Genomic DNA, 21,388 nt, shown 5'->3' on the forward strand with positions numbered 1-21,388 from the left:
GTCAAAACTGATTTTAATTACTGTATCAACTACTACATATAAATATTAATGATAAGTTTATGGAAATCATGCACCTAGTAACCAAGAAGTCGAAGTTACACAAGGAATTACTGAAGATAAAACGTAAAAAGGTCAGGTTTTTCGTAACTGGTTAAAGAAAGTGGCATGGACATGTTAAGAAAACATTCTAATTTAAACGTTGGCACTTGCTTCTTCCCTGTCTGCTCTGTTTACTTGAAACGTCTATCAACACATTCCTGCCAACACAACCAGCGTGGATTTTGTATCTTTTTATTTCACGATCGCTAAATTGGGTTGAAAAAACACAGGGTCACATGTCCGACAGAAATCATTTTGGGCTCTGCCTTCAAAAAGTTCAAAGTCCATCTTGGTCAACAAACGCAAACAGATTAATTGCATTTAAAGGGTAGATAAAAAGAAATCTGTAATTCAAACGAATATTATTATTATTATTATTATTATTATTATTATTATTATTATTATTATTATTATTATGAAGTGTGGTAGCATTAGTAGTATTCGATGATAGTTTCAAAATCAAATATACCGAGGTTTGGCAAACACTTTTCCTACCCTGACCCCCCCCTTTTTATTGTCTAATCGGGAATTAAGTGGCAAACCTCTAGTGGGTCGCCATATTTGATCCGCGGATCTGTTAGTTCCGCTGTTCTTTATGCGCTCTATGTTATGGAGTATACAGACATGTGATGACATAGGCTGATCTGGATAGTAACAATCATGCAAATGCCACGTTCATTTGATTGTGCAACCCTCATTGCGTCAGATGATATTGGCAGCACAACAAACACAATCAAAGATACAATTTGGAAAGTAATCATACCATTTGAAAGTTTAAAAAATGCAGAAAAATGATCTAGAACGAATACCGATGGGCATTATATAATGCACTTTAGACTAAATTAAGCAGAGATATCACTTTATATAATTGCTTTTGAGCTGAAGACCTCATGGATCTAAATCCAGTCATCAGTGCACGCTTTCTACGCAACTCAGATTGCGTGAAGTCAGCGTAGAGTATATGTTACGGAGTATAATAGGCATGTGATGTCATAGGCTGATCTAGATAGCAAATCAGTGCGGCAGAAGATAGCATTCATGGAAATCTGCTGGCGGATTGAATCGAATCATAGATCAATCTGCAGCCAGCGACGAGAGACCTCGGGTGTTAATGGGTTAATGGGCAGATGATGTTTCAAACCAAGATAAAAAATGCGGTAATAAAAAGCATCTGTTGGAGAAAGCTTAGAATGGCATTCTAGTATATAACATGTGTGTAGGATGAGGAATATGCCCAGGGTGTAAATACTCTAAATATAATGAACAGCTTAATGGGTCATTTGCCAATCACATATTGATCATTCGATAATAGCGTCATCAAAGGGAATACGGGTTTATTTGACGGAATCAGGTCTGTGGGCCGTTGACCTATCATGACTCAATGTCAGTGGGTCAGTTTGAGAAGTAATGGGTCATTACCGCACCTGGTGAACACTGAAGTGAAAGGTGTCTTTCTTTTAATGACCAGGGCAAAACACTGAATATCTTCCATGCCTAAAACATTATTTGCATTTTCCTTCATAACTGGCTTGAATTAATATGGCAGCATAACTTTTCCTTTCGTTTTCCATGCTAGTATTGGAAAAGGTAGTTATACTGACAAATAATGAATCACTGGGCGAGGGAACTCATTATTTCATTCTGTGTATCAATTTGTCCGTAAGTTAGGTCTTTTATTTTTTATAATAATAATAATAATAATAATTAATTAATAAAATTAATTAATAATTTAATTAAAATTAATTAATAATAATAATTATTATTATAAAACTTAAATTATTATTGTTTTTCTAACAATCATAATACTTTTTTTGTCCACTTTTTCTCCATCCCTCCAGAACAGCAGCTCAACCCTTCAAAAACCCAATATAAAGGTTTGAAATGCGTGTATATATACATGTACGTGTATATGCCTCATAAACTGTAACGGTGACGAATATATTTTGAAGAAAAGCTTTATTTGCTCAACGCAAAAATTGCTTTCAGTGCTAAAATTACTGCCTCGCGCTTGACTCTCTTTTGGTGCCAAAGAGACCGACGAGTAGTCTTCGAATATTCCATATCCTGCTCTGCTTGTCCGATGGTAATTGCAGTGCGTTATTTCCCCTTGATTTTCTGCACAGTATACTGAGCATAATGTTGTTCACTGGCTCTCATTCCAGCCGTGGTGATACAAATGAGCCGTTTTCAATAGAACCGCTCAGATGACGCGGTGAGTGGTCATAAAAATAAAACACCTGCAAGGAGTGAAACGTTCCAACTTTTGGTAGGAAATGTATTATTAAATCAGCTCTTTTTCATCCGCATCTTCGTCAACTTAAATTTCCTCTCCTGTTTTAAAATAAAATAAAAAAAATGCATTCCTATACCGTTGCAATTACAGGGAATTTAAGCAAGCGATAGATTTATCGTAGACTGCAGCCACCCCAGTACGTGCAGACTTCCAGCAGAGTTATTGCTACCTTGCACCATTTTGTTACTCATGTACAATGAAACTGAAAGAATAATTTGAAGCCAAACTTAACATGCGTTATGTAGCAAATTGGAAATCAAATGCTTAAGGAAACCTGATCCTCAGGTACGAAATCAAATTATCTGAATATAAAGGAAACTCATGGTTCATCAGTCTTTCAGCCCACGACATGTGTATGTCCACTAATATATTGGGTGTTTGATAACATAGCGTATAAGCATGCATTATCGATGCACCACCTTCATAGGTAAAGATAATAACATATTTAAACCTAAAACGCACCTTCGGCTTAATCCGTATAACGACATTATAAGGGGAAAACCGATTAGAAAATGGAGATTGGGATATGACAGTTTTACTGCGTGTTATTGGAAAGGGTACGGAATAACAAATGTTGTGCTATTGTGTCAACGTAGAACAACGGTTTCAGGGGTATATTGGTTGAATATCTTTCGTCTAACAAATCTAATTATTCACTCCATAACGAAATCCTATGGGATTCAGAATTCAACTCCACCTTAACCCTGTCAAGTCTTTTCAAAATCTTGTTCAGTCTCGAGCTAGATAATTCGGTAAGTCTTGCGCATAAAACCAGAAAAAAAAAAAAAAAAACAGAGCAGAGGTAATGATTGCTCAAAATACATATACATTTCGGCCATTAAAGGATAAAACTAAACATAATTGTTCACATGCACACCCGTGAAAGCAAAGTGGAGCGTCATATTGGCAGCGACATCTTTGATGAGTTTGTCATAATGTCGTAGCATTTCAAATTTACCACGCATTTATTCCGTTTTACTCTTCTTCATCGTTTATGACGACATTCTTCCTTTTGTCGAAGAAAGTTTAACCTCTGTGCTGGAAGCCAGTTACGACGTCATATGACGTCATGTCTGAGTGATGACGTCAAGTCTGAGCGATGACGCCGTGTAGAAGAATTCTCACTTGACATATACATACAACTGACGAATAGACAGAGAAAATGCTTTTAAATATATGACACGGTCGTAGCCAAATGCCTTACCAAGAACAACGCAAAAACTCACTGATAAGCTATCGAAAACACTATGTCAGCATAGGAAGAGACAAATTTATAAGGCACGAGTCACAGAATATCTAGTGAAAAAATTCTCCCTGTGAATATGGTTGTCAAACCTATGCATTATATAGTGTCATATGCATACCGTGTGACACATATGAGCAGAATCAAATGTCACCTGTACAATTATATCTTCGTCTTTACTTTATTTCTGTTAATTCCCATTCTAAGCGTATCCCTGTATTACAAATTATCGCTCATTTCTGTAGCGCGTTGCAAGCATCTCTTTAAGAAGAACAATGCAATTACCTTAGCTGCCTTAAAGGCAGTTACATAAAGGTAAGTTAACCCATTTATAACTGGATGCTTACGGGATCCCTTATTATGTGACCCACATGCATATACTCATTTAACTCTATGTGTTTGCCTAAGCACTGAAAAAATGCATTTCACGTATGAGTGTTATCACACGTTACCACCGGCAATACGGAAATAGGACACCTCACAACACACCGTGTAGAATAAATCAGTTCTCTAACAGATTTCTATGCAAGATATGGTAACCGTTCTGGCGTAATGCTCAGTGAAATGAAACGCATACTAGAGCAACCTTTCAGATTTAGTGTCATTCTGCATAGAATTGCCTTCTTTGTCTGGTGGCGATGACTGTTATGTGACATGACGGTTTTTATTTAACATTCTTATCAACGGTTGCAGGTCTCGTATGTGAAAGAAAATCACACCGCAAATGCTGCATATTGAACAATTTGACCGTGTACTATTCATATTTGAATATCGTATTATCAAAGGACCGAGGAGCAACTTTCAGGTAAAACGGCTTCTAAAAGGCAGCGCCGATAACAATTGTTCTTGAACATTTATAGCAATTAAAGCAAATGATCACTTAACGTCTCAATTCCATGCATTAAGAGCAAATTAGACATATGCAGTAAAATAAATAATTAAAAAATATATCTGTCCGACGTCTTTCTGTTACTGCGTTTACATTTTCATTAAAAAAAAAAAAAAAAAAAAAAAAACGACAATGCAATCAGTTAACTATAGGATAACCGAGAGCACTGACTTCCGTCAAGCTAAATAATTAACTTGTAATTAGACATTAATTAAGTATAGGATGCTCGTCAAATTCGTATCGATTGTAAGTTTGTCCATTTCTGGCCTATCTCGAAAAATTCATCAAAATAAGACCATGTTATGGTACTAATTAACAGCCAGAGACAGTAATGAAAACACTTACGGAACCAATAATTGGCTGGTGTAAATAATGTTTAGATTGAAGTTATATAGAATGCACTTAGAGCTTATTTAATTTACTTACAATTAATCATTAAAAGATAAATAGTGTAATTGCATTTTACAGTAGGTAATGGGAAAATACAGTATAAAACTTGGCAACATTTGATAATAAATTTAATAATAAAAATATATTTAATAATATATTTATTTAAAGTCTAAAATCCATAAAATATGTTCTGTAGACTTAACAAACTAAAAACTTAAAACACAGTAAGATGAATTGAATTAATACAATTATGACTTAATAGTCTGAGTTAAGATAATGATGTCCAGTTAATATTTCCGAGTTATAAAATGTTCTTTAATAAAATGTCTTAAAAAGGTATGTTTTAAAGCTTTTTTAAAATCCTTCACTGAGCTAATGCTTCTCAAGTCTACAGGTAATTTATTCCACTCATGTGGTGCCGCGTACTGGAATGATTTTTCGCCAAAAGATTTTAGTCTTGCGTTCTGTGGTTTTAGTAATAATTGATCCTTAGATCTTAAGGTACGATTTGGTGTGTAATGAGATACAAGATAAAATCTGGTGCAGGTCCATAAAAAGCCGCATGAGCATGAGTTTAATGTTTGAATAAGATCCGGGCGTTTACAGGTAGCCAGTGAAGTTGTTTTAATATTGGTGTCATGTGATTCTCCATAGAAGTTCGGGTAAGAAGACGTGCTGATATATTTTGAATGCGTTGGACTTTCTTTGTTCTTTCTGTGCCGCATCCATAAAGCAAGGAGTTACAGTAATCAAGCCTTGATGTTACTAGGGCATGAATGACCGTGGCAGTGGCAGAATCTGTTAAATTATTTCGTAGGGAACTGAAGTTTCTTATGTGATACAAACAAGATTTTTTCACGTTGGCTATCTGCTTGTCCATGTTTAAAGTAGTATCAAAATACACCCCCAGGTTTTTTGCATGAGGAGAAACCCCAACTATTGCAGATCTAATTTGTAGAGGTAGTCCTTCAGCTAAGTGTTTTGAGTGAGGTTGAGTGATGACCATGAAGTCTGTTTTTTCATCATTTAATTTTAGTTTACCTTTGATCATCCATTCTTGCAAATCTGAAGTGGCATAGGTCATTCTAGTTATTGCATCTCCAGGCTTAAGAATATCACAGTTAAGGTACAACTGGGTGTCGTCTGCATATATATGTGGTAGCCAACTTGATGATATCGTAGTATAGCACCCAAGGGTAGTGTGTAAATGCAAAATTTAATTGGTCCAAGAACGCTGTCCTGTGGAACACCAAAAAGCATTTGCTCAAGATCTGAAAATACACCGTTGATGGATATCTGCTGTGTTCTACCAGTAAGATAAGAGCGTAGAAGAGACAACGCCATCCACTGACATTTTTCCATACTACTCGTAGATGACAAAAGGTTCCTGGCTCAGTGCTGACTTTTAAATTAACCGTTTCTCTGTTCTCATAGCGCTCTCCCTCTAGAAATTCTGAGGAATAGGGGCCTAGCAAAGGCGTATTTAGGGGGTGTCAGGGGGGTCCTGCCCCCTCGATTTCTGAAAAAAAATTCACACCAATGGTATAAAAATATTGAAATACGAATATTGCCTAGCTGAATCAAAGTTCTAAACCGTACCAAATGGTACCGTTCGCCCTCTAAAAGACCAAGAATTTTCTGGGCCTTTCAGCGGGCCCCAAACCCCAGGCCAAGGGGGGGGGGGGGGAGGGTCGGCTTCGCATACCCGGATCCCCCTTCAAATAATTCTGGATCCGCCCCTGCATAGATGAATTACTTTAAATTAATTAATCAATTAATTAACTAACTAATCTACATCCAGACAAATAAGAAAGTAAGAAATAAATCACATTTATCTTAATAAATGAATAAATAAATGAATGAATAAATAAATAAATAAAGCATCCATTTTCCATTACGTAATTGACAAATCGGTATCTCAATCACATACAGATTCCGACTAATTTATCAGAATATTAAGAGATGCCCCATTCCCCTTATTTCCCAGTCTTACAAGACTGATATTAATGAATGTCGGGTCTGAAAACAAATGAAACAATTATCAATCATAACGCGTCGTGAGTTTGTTCTATGGTGCGATCAAGATTAGCAGATAAGTGGCAGCTTTAATACCAAATGGACCATTGATAAGAGTTCTACATGTTGTATCAGTTCGATTGAAGTTTTATCTTTTCTACCCTAGAGAACAATAAAAATCTTCATTTGCAGATAATTTGTCATATTTTCACCATTTTGTGTATTCCAACAATCAACGCCTGGATGAATACCCGTTTGCCTGCAATATTGCGGACAGTCTTAGCACGCTACGATGTGTAATCCATCATGTCAGGGCGTGTTTTAAGCCAGATTGATCTGACTGCGTTCTGGTCTGATCATATATACATCCATTGACCATTGCAGACCCATTTTACATGGATGCATAACACCCCAGTAAGCAAATACGAGTTTTTAATCATGCTTTGTTCTCAGGTTTCTAGATTTCTGTAAGATATGGATTGGTAGTGTCTCTTTGTCTGATCTTTTAATTCCGCACATTATCTCTCTCTTTTTATTTCTCTCTTTCTCTCTCCTTATCTCTCTCTCTCTCTCTCTCTCTCTCTCTCTCTCTCTCTCTCTCTTGAGCGATATGAAAAATGAACTCTTTTGCTTAGGTGTGCAGATGATAAATAAGGGTTTAAGATCATCAATCACGACGGTGAAGCTTAAGGCGTGAAAAAAATTCCGTCGAGGCAGATAATTGTGAAAAGCAGGCGATTTCGTCGTTTGAAGTTCTGCATTTACATTAAGAAATATCCAAACATACATTCTATGCTGAGTACCTGGATGTATAGACGCAGTTCAATAGTCAGGGTTTCATGGGAACGCTTTGAAAACTGCATAAACTTAGGGGCTATAACCAGCCAAAACGTCCTTTGGTTTGCATTCAGCCGTTATTGATAATCAGAATCATATGGGACAATCGATTTGCGACCCATTAATTGCTGATAATTTTTTCTTCTGTGATTAGCCAGACACAAGGACGGCTGTGCCCAGATCTGACTGACACTATGTGACGCTAATGCCCTGGATGAAAATTGACCATATCATAACATACTATGCTGAATTCCAATTAATGGAATCGATAATAAGTCATTTTCGGCGCTCGTTGTGACCATTGCGAAAGGAAATAATTATAATTGTCGTTACCAGCGAAGTGGTTTCTGTGATGAGTCCAGTTGAAACCTGTCAAGTTTTGTTGACGTTTCCGTAACCAATAAAACAAAAGAAATGGGATTTAGCCCCAAAAAGCCATTACTTATATTATTATTTGTATCCAAGGAGGTGTTGGTCAGTTTACATTTTATCCTATCCTTTCCTATCCTATCATATCCTACCGGTATCCTTTCCATTAGCAGATCCTATATTTTGTAGAGGGAAAGGGGGCAAAGATAACATATTTTGCCTCACTTCGTTTGGAAAAGTAAAAGGCATAGAACTATGTACAACACTACAGGACTACTAGCAGATACTAAACAACCCTAAAAGTTAAAAGCCTGTATAAAAAGCAAGTGAAACAACCGTATTTCTAAGAGTTTTGTGTAGCACTAGTTTATTTCATCCTGCTTCTCCATACATAATTGGTTGCATGGGTAATTTAAAGGTTAATACAAAGGTTAATGTTCTCCTCTTTTGACTAGCTGATTCATAGTTACATACCATACGAAATGGTGCCGTTTGCCCTCCAAAACACCAAAAGTTTTCGGGGCCCTTGAGCGACCCCGAGCCCCACTTCAAGGGTCGGCTTTGCATCCAAGGCCTGTCAATACACACACACACACACACACACACACACACACACACACACACAAAAATAAATAGATAATCTTGGATCTACAGTGTATGTGCCAGCAGTGACACCCCCGGCCCTTCATCAATATAGAACTAGGTGAGGTTGGCAGTGCCTATCTTTCTGGCTGCCAGTTTGTACTTTGTAGCTGCTGATGGTTACGGTTTCTGTCTCTGTACACCCCAGAGATAGCGATAGAATTATTAAGAGGAAAATATTGAGGGAAAAATGATGAGATAAAATGAGATTCAATTTGGCTAAGTTTGTTATAGTACATGTAACAAGGGCATTCATGAAAACCACGCCCATGTTTAAACACAAATCTTTTAATAGATATAAATATACATTTCCAGCCATTTCATTTTAGGACTTTTGTGAAAATGGGGAACTATAATGAAAACCATTTTATATAATTCTTAAATCATATCTATATATTTTTTACGTTTTTGAAAATCAGGGATGAACTTGAGACTTAACAAAAGCGTTGGTTTCTTTAGTTTTGGAGACGGAAAATATACTTCATCAAATTGATCTAAGGCCTTTAAACAAATGATTCTTACTTGGTGGCGTCGTTTTATCGATCGACAACTAAAAAAGTAGGGTGGAAGGGACAGCAGGGCCGTAGCCTCCGGGGGGGCAGGGGGGGCAGTTGCCCCCCCTGGGATTTAGAATTTTCCACACTGGTAGGGGGACACCCCCTCCCCCTTCGGGGGCTTCGCCCCCTCGTGTCCGCTTACTGCCCCCCCCCCTGGCAATTTGCTCAGGCTACGGCCCTGGACAGGTTTTTAGAATCGGTTTTATGTAATTTGATATCGGCTTTCAACTGCCCTTTCGTTTACTTCTGGTACAAACTTAACATTATACCACTGATGGTACTTTCATATGGCATGAAAACAGCCCCCACGATGTTAGCATAGGTCGTTGCTCTGGGACCAGTAACTCGAAAGCATCTCGTATTGCGACCGTGCGCAGGCGTCTCGTTTCCGTAACTCGCCCATACGCGCCCCATATAATACACTGTAACCTCTATGTGATACCGCTACTCGAGATGCTTTCCAGCTACGGGGCCCTGTTTAACACGGTCAACAACTCAGTCGCAATATTACCGTGTTCAAAGACGCAGTTGCTCTTTGAAGTAGGAGCCGGTCTGGCAGGAATGGTAGTCCGCTAGGAACCGTAGTCCGTTCCCCTTTATTTGACACAGATAGCATTCAATCATATACTGACTGTAATATTGCCCTTGAGGAATGATTTTAGATGGTTTTTGAAACTAATGATGACGTTGCGTGAAATCACTTCAACAAATACTGAACGCTGGTATAGTAAGCTTCAGGAGTGCTATTATACCTTTGTATACTAGACAAAGGTCGCGTATTTGAAGAGGCGTTTTGTCTAGACAAATATCGGATTTTTAGGCACCTATCTTTTATTCATGCATTTGTTGAAATGTATTGGCTATTAGGTTGTCAAGTGGTAGAATTTTACAACTGACGCCAGAGAAAACCTCACTGTTGTTCTTTTCCACGTTCTAAATCCAACGGGGTCAATCAACCTTTTAAAACATTTAACTGCTTTTTTATGATTTAAATACATTTTACTGCAGGCTTTGCCTTGAGAGAAATGTCGTTTTTTAAACCAACTTAACAACTTTGCCTCGCTTTAGGTCATTTACAATAAAAATTATTTTTGGATTTACATGTATGCAAAACACGAATGACTTTTTTCACCGTGGCTCTTACAGTGTATAAGGTACAGGTATTGCCGTCAAGATTGCAGAAAAAGCCTTAAAACTGGAGGTAGTAAATTTTTCAGATGTAGATAGGAAGGATATTATTCATTTTTTGCATTAATTGTATACAAAGGAAGTGCAACTGTTCTTTCATTTTGCGTTGAAGTTGTTTGAATGGTGCCTCTTTTTCAAGAGCTCTTTTTTTACGATCCTTACTTCATTACGGACCAACGACTGGTTTGTGATACACGTGTCGAAAAGCTGATAGCTTTGTTTCTTGTACCATAACTTTGAACACATGAATTTATGATAAATGACGTAACGCACTCAACAATGCCATTATCACTTGCTGCCAATACCCAGATGTAACTACATGACTAAATGGCACTAAGGATAATTATGTTAGTATGCCATTGTATCCCTCTAAAGAGAATTATGAAGCCGACATTCGCCTGCACGTTTTTAATAACACTCATACAACAATTGTGTTTATTAGAAAATGTCGTGATTTAAGGTCCGAGGAAGTCAACTTGATGATGGAAAGAGTGGGCGGTGGTTTTTCTCTGAAACGTTCCATGGTAGCGATACCTTAAGGTAGAGTACAGTTGAACGTCGATTATATAATGGTGCCGATGCATTAGGTCCCAATGGTAGGGTTGAGGTAAACGAATTTATGTGGCAAGTGGGTGTTGTTAAGATAAGATAATAATTTATTAAAACAATAAAATACAAATGCATAAAATCGGGGATATTTTGCCCTGTGATTGCGCCATTGTTGAAAAAACTTTGACAATGTTATAAAATTAAATTACGTATTAGTGCTAAAATAGTCACTGCTGAAGGATAAAAGCTAGATAAAATCGCTTACTACCCTTAGAAACTAAAAGCTTCGAGATACTGGTTAAAATTTGAATAGGGTGTGAGGTGGATCAGTCATGACGGAAGCTGTTTTATTTTGAACCCTATCGAGAGAAATGGAATTGATGGAGGTAAGATCCGTTCCAGTTACATTACCTGCAGTTTCGGCAGTCTTTTCAAGTTGATTTGTATCCTCTACAGTTGCACGCCCATACCAAACAGTTACTGCAAAGGTTAAAATACTGTAAAAAAACACCTATAAAAGTTCGTTAAAATAGACACATTCCTGGCAAAAGCTTTCAATTTCCTAAGTCCTTCTTCAATACTTTCGTGGTGTTCTCACTCCAGGTTAGTCTCTTGTTCAGTTGGATACCAAGTAATTTATGTTCACAGACCTGTTTGACAGTTTTGCCGTTAATTTCAATGGGGCTTTCACAATTCTGATGTCTTCTGTAGTCTACAATAATTTCTATTGTTTTGCTCACATTCAGTATCAAGTCATTGTCTGTACACCAATTTACTAAAGTTGTCACCGACTGCCTGTACGAATTAAGTCTCATCATTGTTATGTATCAGGCTGACTACGGTTGTGTCATCGGCGAACTTCATTAGAAATGTGTTTTCTTCCCTTGCCACACAATCGTGGGTGAATAATGTACTGTATATAAACAAGGCAATAAGAACCAGTTCTGCCAGTTTTTAAATTCGTTGTATCCGGAAAGTTCAAACCAACCTTTACTGACTGTTTTTTATTCAGAATAACACCTAAAACCCAATCACAGAGTGCTGGTGGAAATTTTAAAACCCTCAAATCATTCAAAAATTTAAATACAGTTTGTTTGGAATATCATGGTATTAAATGCTGAGCTATAACAAAGAAAAATCTATCATAGGCATTTTTACAATTGAGATGCTGGAAAACTTTGTGTAGACACTTGGAAAGAGCGCCATCTACACATCTGTCACCACCGTTGGCAAATTGGAATGTTTTCAAAGCTGTTTGGCACTAGGATTTTAATAACAGACAGAACATGTTTTTCCAATATCTTCACAGTCACCGGTGTAAGGGCAACAGGACGTAGATCATTTAAATTCTCTTCAGTTTTAGTCTTTAGCACAGGTATAATGGTAGCTGTCTTTCACATGTCAGGCACTTTGCACATTTCTATTGGCCAGTTAAAAATATCAGCGAACACCTCCGATAGCTGGCCTGCACTTTCCTTGAATAGTCTTTATGATATTCCGTCCGGACCTGGGGCTTTATGGATGTTTAAGGTCAAGGAATGACACTTTAAGGTACATATGAACCGTGGATTCCCAGTAACATATATAAACCACTCCTACTAGTTTCTTATACGACTCAAATAAATTAGACTTGCCAAGGGATAAACTGAATAAATCTCTCGGTCAGCCATAAAGGAGCTTTAAACTGCTCCTTTATTTAATTATTTGGTTGGAAATTTAACCTACTTTCGTGACCTACTTTTCTGCCCCATTGATATACAGCATAGAATGCCAGCAGAAAAATCCGTTCAAATATCGTTTTTTGAGTAAAATAAAACAATACCTTTTGGTAATTTTCTAAGTTATACAGGCACTACTTGAAACTGGATTTGGTTGACTTTTGTGGCAAAAAACTGACTTCATATGCATCTTTAACTTGCCATTATGTAAATGATGGCTCGTGCGCTTCTAGGGTGGGTGTGGGAACAGGGGTGTGGTTGGTCCTCTCAAAAAAGGGGGTTAAACCCATTCAACTTGTTAGGGAGTGAGGAGTCCTCTGCATCGACGGCACGTCTGGATCCCTTATATTGAGTGACAAGAGCAATGTGGTCCCAAAGATCCTTTGCATTATTGGACTGGGATTTCTGTTCGATTTTTGAATTAATATTTTTCTTTGTTTTTTTTTATAGCATTTTTAGTTCCAGTTCTGTTTTACGATATGCTGCAGCATTAGTTTGTTTCTTTCTCTCATGCGAACTTACATTTACGCTTTTTGTCTAGCGATGGCTTTCCTATTAACCTGTAGAGAGACAATGAAAATGTTTTGCCTACAAGAAGTGAACATGCATAGTAGGAAAAAAATCTGTTTGTATGCAAATGTTCCAGACAGCAGGAATAGGATAAGGACATGACATCAATCGCGACTGTTCAGCATCAAATTGCTCAAATCTGGGAATAAGAGCATTAAAGGAATACGTTGAAAATGCGACCCAAATTCCCCCACCTTTTCTCAAGGGGTAACGATAATTGATTATTTGGCTAAACAATAATGAAACATAAATGGACTGAGGTATAGAGCATGTGATCGGTGATGTGAGGAGGTGTCGGCTGTACATGTCGGAGGTGTGTATATACGGTATATAAATGGATGTCAGCTAGGCCGGCGGTATATACTCGTAGACAGACACTGCTCATTCTGCTTCACCCAGACACTTTCCGGTGTATACAGCGCAGGGCATATTTTAGTAGATTGCATGGTCAAAACTGTTATGACCAATGAGGATGCCCACTGGATGCAATTTAAAACATATTTTATGCTTGCAGTTACGTGTTTCATGGATACTGACGGCATTGTTTGACTAAGAGGAATTTATATACACAGAGAGGTTAACTACACGTTAAACCCCGGACCTATTTTATACTGAGGGGTGCATAATACGTAACATCGTTTTATTGCTTAATATTGCAGTAATTGAAATACCCTCCATACGAAAGGTTGATCCGTCGCTGCAAGAACTCACAGGGCGGCAGTGTTTTATTTCTTCCAAGAAAAACGCAGTGCATCCATTATGAACGGGACACACAGGCAGCTTAGCAGATGATGCTGCAGTAGTCTTAGAACGAATTCTTGCCATGAAATGGTTTCAGCGACAGTGGCAGGTAATATTATGTCGATCTAGTGACACTTAAACTAGAAACGCCAAGAAATTGTGTTAAGTGGGAATGGACTAAAGCAAGGTGCAGAGTCCATCTGAAAATTAAAGGGTGTCAGACTTCTGGATAGAATATCAACGGTGAAAGCAATTTGGTAAATTGTCGTTTAGCTATCTTTTATTAATTAAGTAAGGAGACCCCGCCCAAGGGAATACTGCAAGGCATACAAAGAATACTTCATAGCACAAATGCATGTCTTGGGGCATAAGCAGCTTTATACCTCCTTAAATCTCGAGGAAAGTGAGTTCATGAAAAGGAAATATCCAATTTAAAGGAAATTGCCCCTCTGGCATCCTTTTCCAAAAAAAAAAAAAAAATGCTAAAATACCGTTGCGAATAGACCATTACACTTTGCAGAGTTTTCGCGGAAATCATAGCATCAGATACTGGCATGGAATTGTGATTGTCACATGAGGATAAAGAGTATTGATGTTTTGATGGCCGATCTGAAGATTTCTACTGGAGTACCGGGATGCTGCCAAGAAACAAAACTAAAATTTAGACCGCAGAAGACAGAGCCACTCTAATAGTCGATAGAACGCACTCACTCAGTTATTTTTCTGTCGTGGATGGGGAAAATATGACCAGAAAACATTTGGCACCTTAACTGACATGGGTAAAAAACCTACAGAGGTGACTTTACACACGAATTCAATAGCCCAGTTTCTAGGACTAAGTTTCTAGGATTTGTCAAGGAGGTAGGAGAAGAATGTTTGAAAGCAATACTTTGTGGTGGAATACACCACTTATCACTGACAGACTATTTTTAGGTGATTTCGTGTTGGCCCACTGTTGGACGTGGTAGATGTGATAACGGAAGCCGTAGTAATCAATAAGTTAGCAACGTAGTTTAGAAAGGTTTGCTTTTGTTCTTCAAGATTTCATTGAGAGCTGTGATTTGGAATTAATGGCTAAGATAGGCGCGTCGCTGTTTATTCTCGCTCACGTTTTCGTATCTTATGCCAACCAGTAAAATGATACAGTAAGTATATAGGGGATGCTAATATCGTGGCACATAGCAGCATGCACAGCATCTCGAACGTCTCAATACTTAATCAGCGGAGTGGGCCGGGGGCGTTCTCTGTTGGCAGTCGTTTATATCACGGACGCTGAAGTAAATGGGTTAATAACTTAAAAGGATCGAGCGAGAAGAACTACATACATATGCTGGTACAGGCATACAAACAAGCTAACGCTTTCACTGACATCAGCAACATCAGCAACTATAAGACATACAGCATCTAATGAAGGAGACAGCAATTAAAACCAAACTCATCAAAACAGTCACGGGAACACAGCGCTCTGGACCGACGATTCTGTGAATTGCAAAGAGTGGGAATATATTTTTCTACGGAAAAAAAGGCCACAAATACTGTTGCATATTTTTGTTTAGTCACATGTAGGAATTGTGTTGGGTTATTAAATCCGACGGACTATGAACCAAATAGTTATAACTCTCTGCCCTTATCTTAATGCATATTTGATTGTTGTAGAAATCACTGCTTGTATACGCAATCGCTTCATTTCTAGAAACATTGGTTACTCTATTGATATGCAGATCAAGCTCAGATACATTTGTAAATAGCTTTCCACGATTGAAAGCAACTTCTGAGATCAAGTTTGATGACCAAAAACTGCCTTGTAACGTTTCATTCGCCTTGTGCGAAAATAACAATTCACCACAGCTGGGCGGAACAAGTAGGAGAGGGAAATCGGCGTCACGTATGCGGCTTAAAAAGGAACAATCGTGACAGAATCATGTTCTGATTTTATAAGAATAACGAGGAGAACAACGAAGGTAATTATCGTTTCGTGTTATACCTGTGACTATTATTAGTGTCAGTGAACCCATTAGGCCCGTGTTTTGAAAAAGTCGGTGATGACGCATATTAAGGGGGGAAATGCACGCCTTTGGGCAACAAACATGCTAATAAAGGAAACAGAATCGTAACGGAATCAATGAAATAGGTGGTATTTATATTCATTGCATTATTATTCTAATTAAAACCCATTAATTATTATGGACGGATTCTAGGCAGAGGAACTGAGCACTGTACTGCAGTGTTACTCCACTCTTAGTGCGAATGTCCACAGTGGATTGACACTGAAACGTGATTTATTGAAATAGAATAACGATTACTGCGAACATTTGCTACGTAGAGCCAGTGCCAGCGAGCAAGTGGATAAAAATACACAGAGCAAACAGCGCTTGTATTAGAACAGTGATCACACCGAAGGATGACATCTGGATACCGCGTGCACGTGTTAGTTATTTTGCCACCAAGAATTACTGAAGGTGAACAAGGACGGATATAAAACCGAACGAATAGGACACAAGGAGCGCCGTGCCGAGTTCCAAAAGCAAACATGATGATAAATTCGCACATTTACGTTGATTGATACATTGGTCACCATGGACGATATCGAAGCCAACTACTCTCTTCAGTTTATCCCCAGCTGTGACAACGGAACCGAATTCCGCCTGACCGAGGCCTCTATTATCGGTCTCCCGGTCTTGCTCGGGTTGATCTTCGTAATCGGCCTCTTCGGAGATGCACTGGTGCTGTACATCGTACAGAAAAACAAACACATTAATATTCTGTTTTTTCACATCGCATTGGCGCACTTGCTTCTACTGTTGGTATGTATTCCCGTGCTCTGCGTGCGCTACATCACGTCCTACGAAGTCGCCATCACGGACCCACTCTGCAAACTGGTGCACTTTTTAACGTACGTTGCCGTTGGGGTAAGCGTGAACTGCTTAGTTGGAATATGCCTGTTGAAGTACATTGCGATCACACATCCCGTTGACTGTATGATAACGAGTCGTCATGCAGTTATTCTGGCCTTCTTCATATGGGCCACCATAGGCTCGGCAAATGCACCGCTATTGTGGTACTACAAAGAAGCGGATGGCGACGTCTGCCGCCTAAACCCAGAACACGACTACCAGTACCTGATTTTCATAGGCTTGACTTTTGGGTTAGACTTTGCCTTGCCGGTGTTGACAATTTGTTGCATCACTTTGGGGATAGCTATTCAGGTACACCGCCAGGAGGTGCACGAAGGCAGTACAGCACTGAGGAGAACTAACAAACGCTTCATTCGGCTTGTTTTGAGCATCCTTCTCGTGTTCGTTCTTACGTGGGGACCCTTCCATCTCGCCTACCTACTTGCGATGTTTCGAGTTTATGACAATGCGTGTCCTAAAAACGCCGCTGTGTTTAATTTTGCCGTGGTTTTGGGCCTCTCAAACACGTGCCTGAATCCAATCGTGTATCACTTGGCTTCATTGGAGTTCCGCCAGGCGTTTTGGAACACGCTAAGGGCAATGCGAACAATGGGTCAAGCACCGACGGACCACGAGGCTGGGCTTGAGCTGAGGCCCCTTTCAGGCATATTCAGGCAGAATAATGCTAATGTGACGTCATACTCGTGTAGGTCACCAACATCAACCACGTGCCCAGTGTGAAATATGATTGGTTCGAGCCTAAGAATGACGTCATATGACGTCACATTGGAATTGTCCTACCTGAAAATGCATTAACATGGGTTCAGTTTTACCATGCATATAGATGGAAAACCGTCGCTTTTGTTTGAAGTTGTCAGTAACTGTCTCTTTGATGGATAAGGATTGTTGAAGTAGTTTCATCCTAAGTGATTAACGCTATCTTTACTTACAACAACTTGTATCATAAATGCAGTAGTTTCCTTTAGTAATGAAACCGTGCAATACTTGTTATTTTTGGACTGCACATGTTTTTACATTTACATGCATATATTGCTTAAATTTAGATGTTATTTAAAAGACATTGCTGTTATTAGTTGACAATGTATGACCATGGTACACAAACGGTCAATAGAAATGTCACCCTTACCAATACTTTGGGGGAGATAAATGACTGTGGAATAATATGCTCCTGGTATCATTTTATTAACATCAAATTTCACAAAAAAAAAAAAAAAAATGTAGACCAGGCATTATAACTACTCAAGATCTGCCTACTTTGATAATTGATTACTTGATTATTATTTGATTACTCTGATTCAGGAGGGTGACACTTCTATTGTCCATTGTGTGTACATGCAGATGTCAGAGTCGCTGTGTAAGTTATGTATACGACCGTGGTAAGACAACAGTTTCTTGGTCCAATAGAGTCGGGTACACGTTCACCCTTAGAGATATACACGCTCACCCTTCTCATTTTTTTTGTACTGCATGGTTTGTAATATTTACGATACACTGCAGTGGATGGAAGCTACTTCTTAATTAAGGCATAAACTTCCATGTAGTCAGGTACTCAATTGATATAATGAAGATTCACTGTTTCCTTTCTCGCAGCGTACGTGAGCTATAATATATTAATATATTGATAGGAAGACACATAAAATAAGATGACACTGAAACCTAATGAAATATTGGACCAGTACCGGAAGATATGATAGATGCAACATGTATCTCTTGTAAAACGTGTCCCTTTAATTAACGACTCTTTCACTTAAAATTATGACATGCATTTAAATATAAGTCTAAAATTAAACAGACAAATGAAAAATTGCTGCGTTATAGGCTTACAGCTAGCAGTGCATGCTATAGTCCTGTACCACTCTTGTTTGATGGAATGACAGATTTTGCACCTAAGATTGCTGTAATCCAACCGTTTTACATATGACCCTGTACTAGGGCGACAGATTGATTTTCCACAGATATTCACAGATATGTCTCTAGATAAATAGACAGTCGTTTTGGTCTGATTCAGCCAAAAATGTCCACAATAATAACTGCGGACCTGGTAGAGGGTACGAGATAAGTGACATCATGGGTAACCAAAGCAATCCTAGCTTTATTGTTATTAGAGGGATAATAACTCTTCGTTTTGGCCCAAAAATGAATTTTCCTGGAGTAAACAACAATTGTCCCATACTTACCAATGGTTAATGAATCCAATTTTTACATTCAAAGTTAGTCCCTGTTTTTTTATCTGAAAAGTTTTTTTTTTCTGTAATAATCTCGTGAGAGATTATAACAGAGTATAGCCATCAATGGAGGTCACGTGGTCTAAAAACAAGCTCAGATATCAGAATAATAGTTGTACCTGCCGTTTTTGTGGTACAACAGAATATATTATATTTCTATGAGTTGTTCACAATGTTTTTATTGTGAAATGTAGATCTCATACGAAGAGTTATTATCCCTTTAAATAATTCAAAGCCCCCCCCTTCTATTTACTTGCTGAAACAGAAACCCAGCCATACCATAGCAATGCCAATGACTCCATTACTGCCTTAGTTCTATGAAAATTGCACTGAAACTCAATCTGCATCATTTGTGCATATAAGAAGGTATTTAAGTGATGATAACACCATATTCATCAGTGCATTTAAGACTTAATTTGATAATTAAGGGATCATTTTATGACGCCTGAGTGCGATCAGACTGACGTGAGTGGCCTATAAAGTACTATAGATATGACATGTTGGTACTTTATCTCGTACTCATTATCACGTTTAAGCAGCTATTTCATACCAGTTACCAGTTTCAATGAATGCATATTGTCGGTAATTGCACATATGTTTGCCTTGAAACGATCTATTTAGGTTTTGATACCATTTTATCTCGTTTGTTATTCCAGAGGATCATTCACGCTTGCTTATAACTGCCTGGAAGGCAAAGTTGATAGTTTAGAATTAGAAAAAACCTGTAATTCAATGAAAACATCCACACAATTTTCAAGACGCCAAAGCAAGCAGCAGCCATTTCACTGTAAAATATTTGGCCAGAAGTCTACCGCAGTCAAAAGTGTCACAAAGTGTCTCTAGCTTACAACTCGAGCACGATGCGACATTGCCTCAAAAATAAACTTGGCAAGTGACAGACTATGGGAATATAAGATCCGTTTTACAAAGCTCTAAACGGTTTTAATCAGGCGGTAGCTTTGTTTGTAAGACGTTTATAAAGTAGATTTATATTGCAACAACGTTCGGGATTAATCTTCAAATGAGGCGAACCCTCGACTTCGGATCCCTGTGGCGAAATTGCCCAGGGACCTTAGCTCTGCAAAGAAATATGAGATGATGAATAAAACAGAACTGCTTTATTCCTATAGCCCCTATTGATGAATGTGGATTTGCATGAAACCATGTCCTAGGGCTATCAACAACTTAGCTTCATTTTGTCTGCTAGCCATCAGCGCTAGCCGATTTTAATTAACGCCTTAAAGACATGAAGAGGCATTGAAACATATGTGAGTTTGACATACAGGAAACAAACGGCATTGAATTTGGCGTGGTTTGATATGTATCTGCATTATTAGTCATGGAGTCATGGTGAAGTGCGTCATCAATTTAAATCCGCCGATTGAACTTCTTATCAATTTCCTGTGCAGTTCTTCTGTTGGTTATCTAGATTCTTTTCCAATATTTTAATGGTGAAAATTCATATCATGTAGAACTTTGATTTGAACAATATCCATGCAACTGCCAGTAAGTTTTTGATATTTGGAAGCACAAAAAAGCAACACATTCGTAAGGTCTCGGCTCTTCATAATATACCACGTCTATCGGACATTTGCCCAAAAAGTCTGAGATACCAATGTAATTCACTTGAGATAAATCTTGATTAGGAAATTTACGATCATTTATAAGGATTACTCTTTGTTAAATGAAAACTGGAAAGAGAACGACGCGTGTCTGAATGTAATGAGAAATATTTATGGTACTCCTGTTTTTTTAATCTTGTTAACACTGAAAGCACGCGATTTTGACATTAGCTAATATCGGTATATATAATATCGGTATATATATATATATATATATATATATATATATATATATATTCACATAACGGATATAAAACCAACCCCTTGATATACTTGAAATGAACACACCATATTGTAACGTTAATGTCATTTTACGTTAAAGATACTGCAGATCATGCATATTTGGTATTGATCATTTTTACCTTATGAAGACGGTTCATCTCAACCACATTAAATGCATTTAAATACAAGGCACATATCTTACTGCAAACATTCTAAATGTCATTATGTGCGTGTAAGTAAAATGCCACGAAAATGTAGGAACAATTAAATTCAACTTCTAGCGCATGTGCAAACGCTGGCAAT

At 38.0% G+C, this 21,388-nt stretch overlaps 1 protein-coding gene across 1 annotated transcript; it reads left to right on the forward strand.

Moving 5' to 3' along the window:
* Positions 1–14,018: 14,018 nt before the first annotated feature.
* On the forward strand, positions 14,019–21,022 carry LOC106169839 (somatostatin receptor type 5-like). The gene has a single exon (XM_086994652.1). The coding sequence runs from the start codon at positions 16,678–16,680 to the stop codon at positions 17,734–17,736; it is 1,059 nt and encodes a 352-aa protein (XP_086850778.1). The 5' UTR covers positions 14,019–16,677; the 3' UTR covers positions 17,737–21,022.
* Positions 21,023–21,388: the final 366 nt, after the last annotated feature.

Source organism: Lingula anatina, chromosome 8, assembly GCF_051362555.1.
Source record: "Lingula anatina isolate TDL-2025a chromosome 8, LinAna3.0, whole genome shotgun sequence".
NCBI classification, from domain to species: domain Eukaryota; kingdom Metazoa; phylum Brachiopoda; class Lingulata; order Lingulida; family Lingulidae; genus Lingula; species Lingula anatina.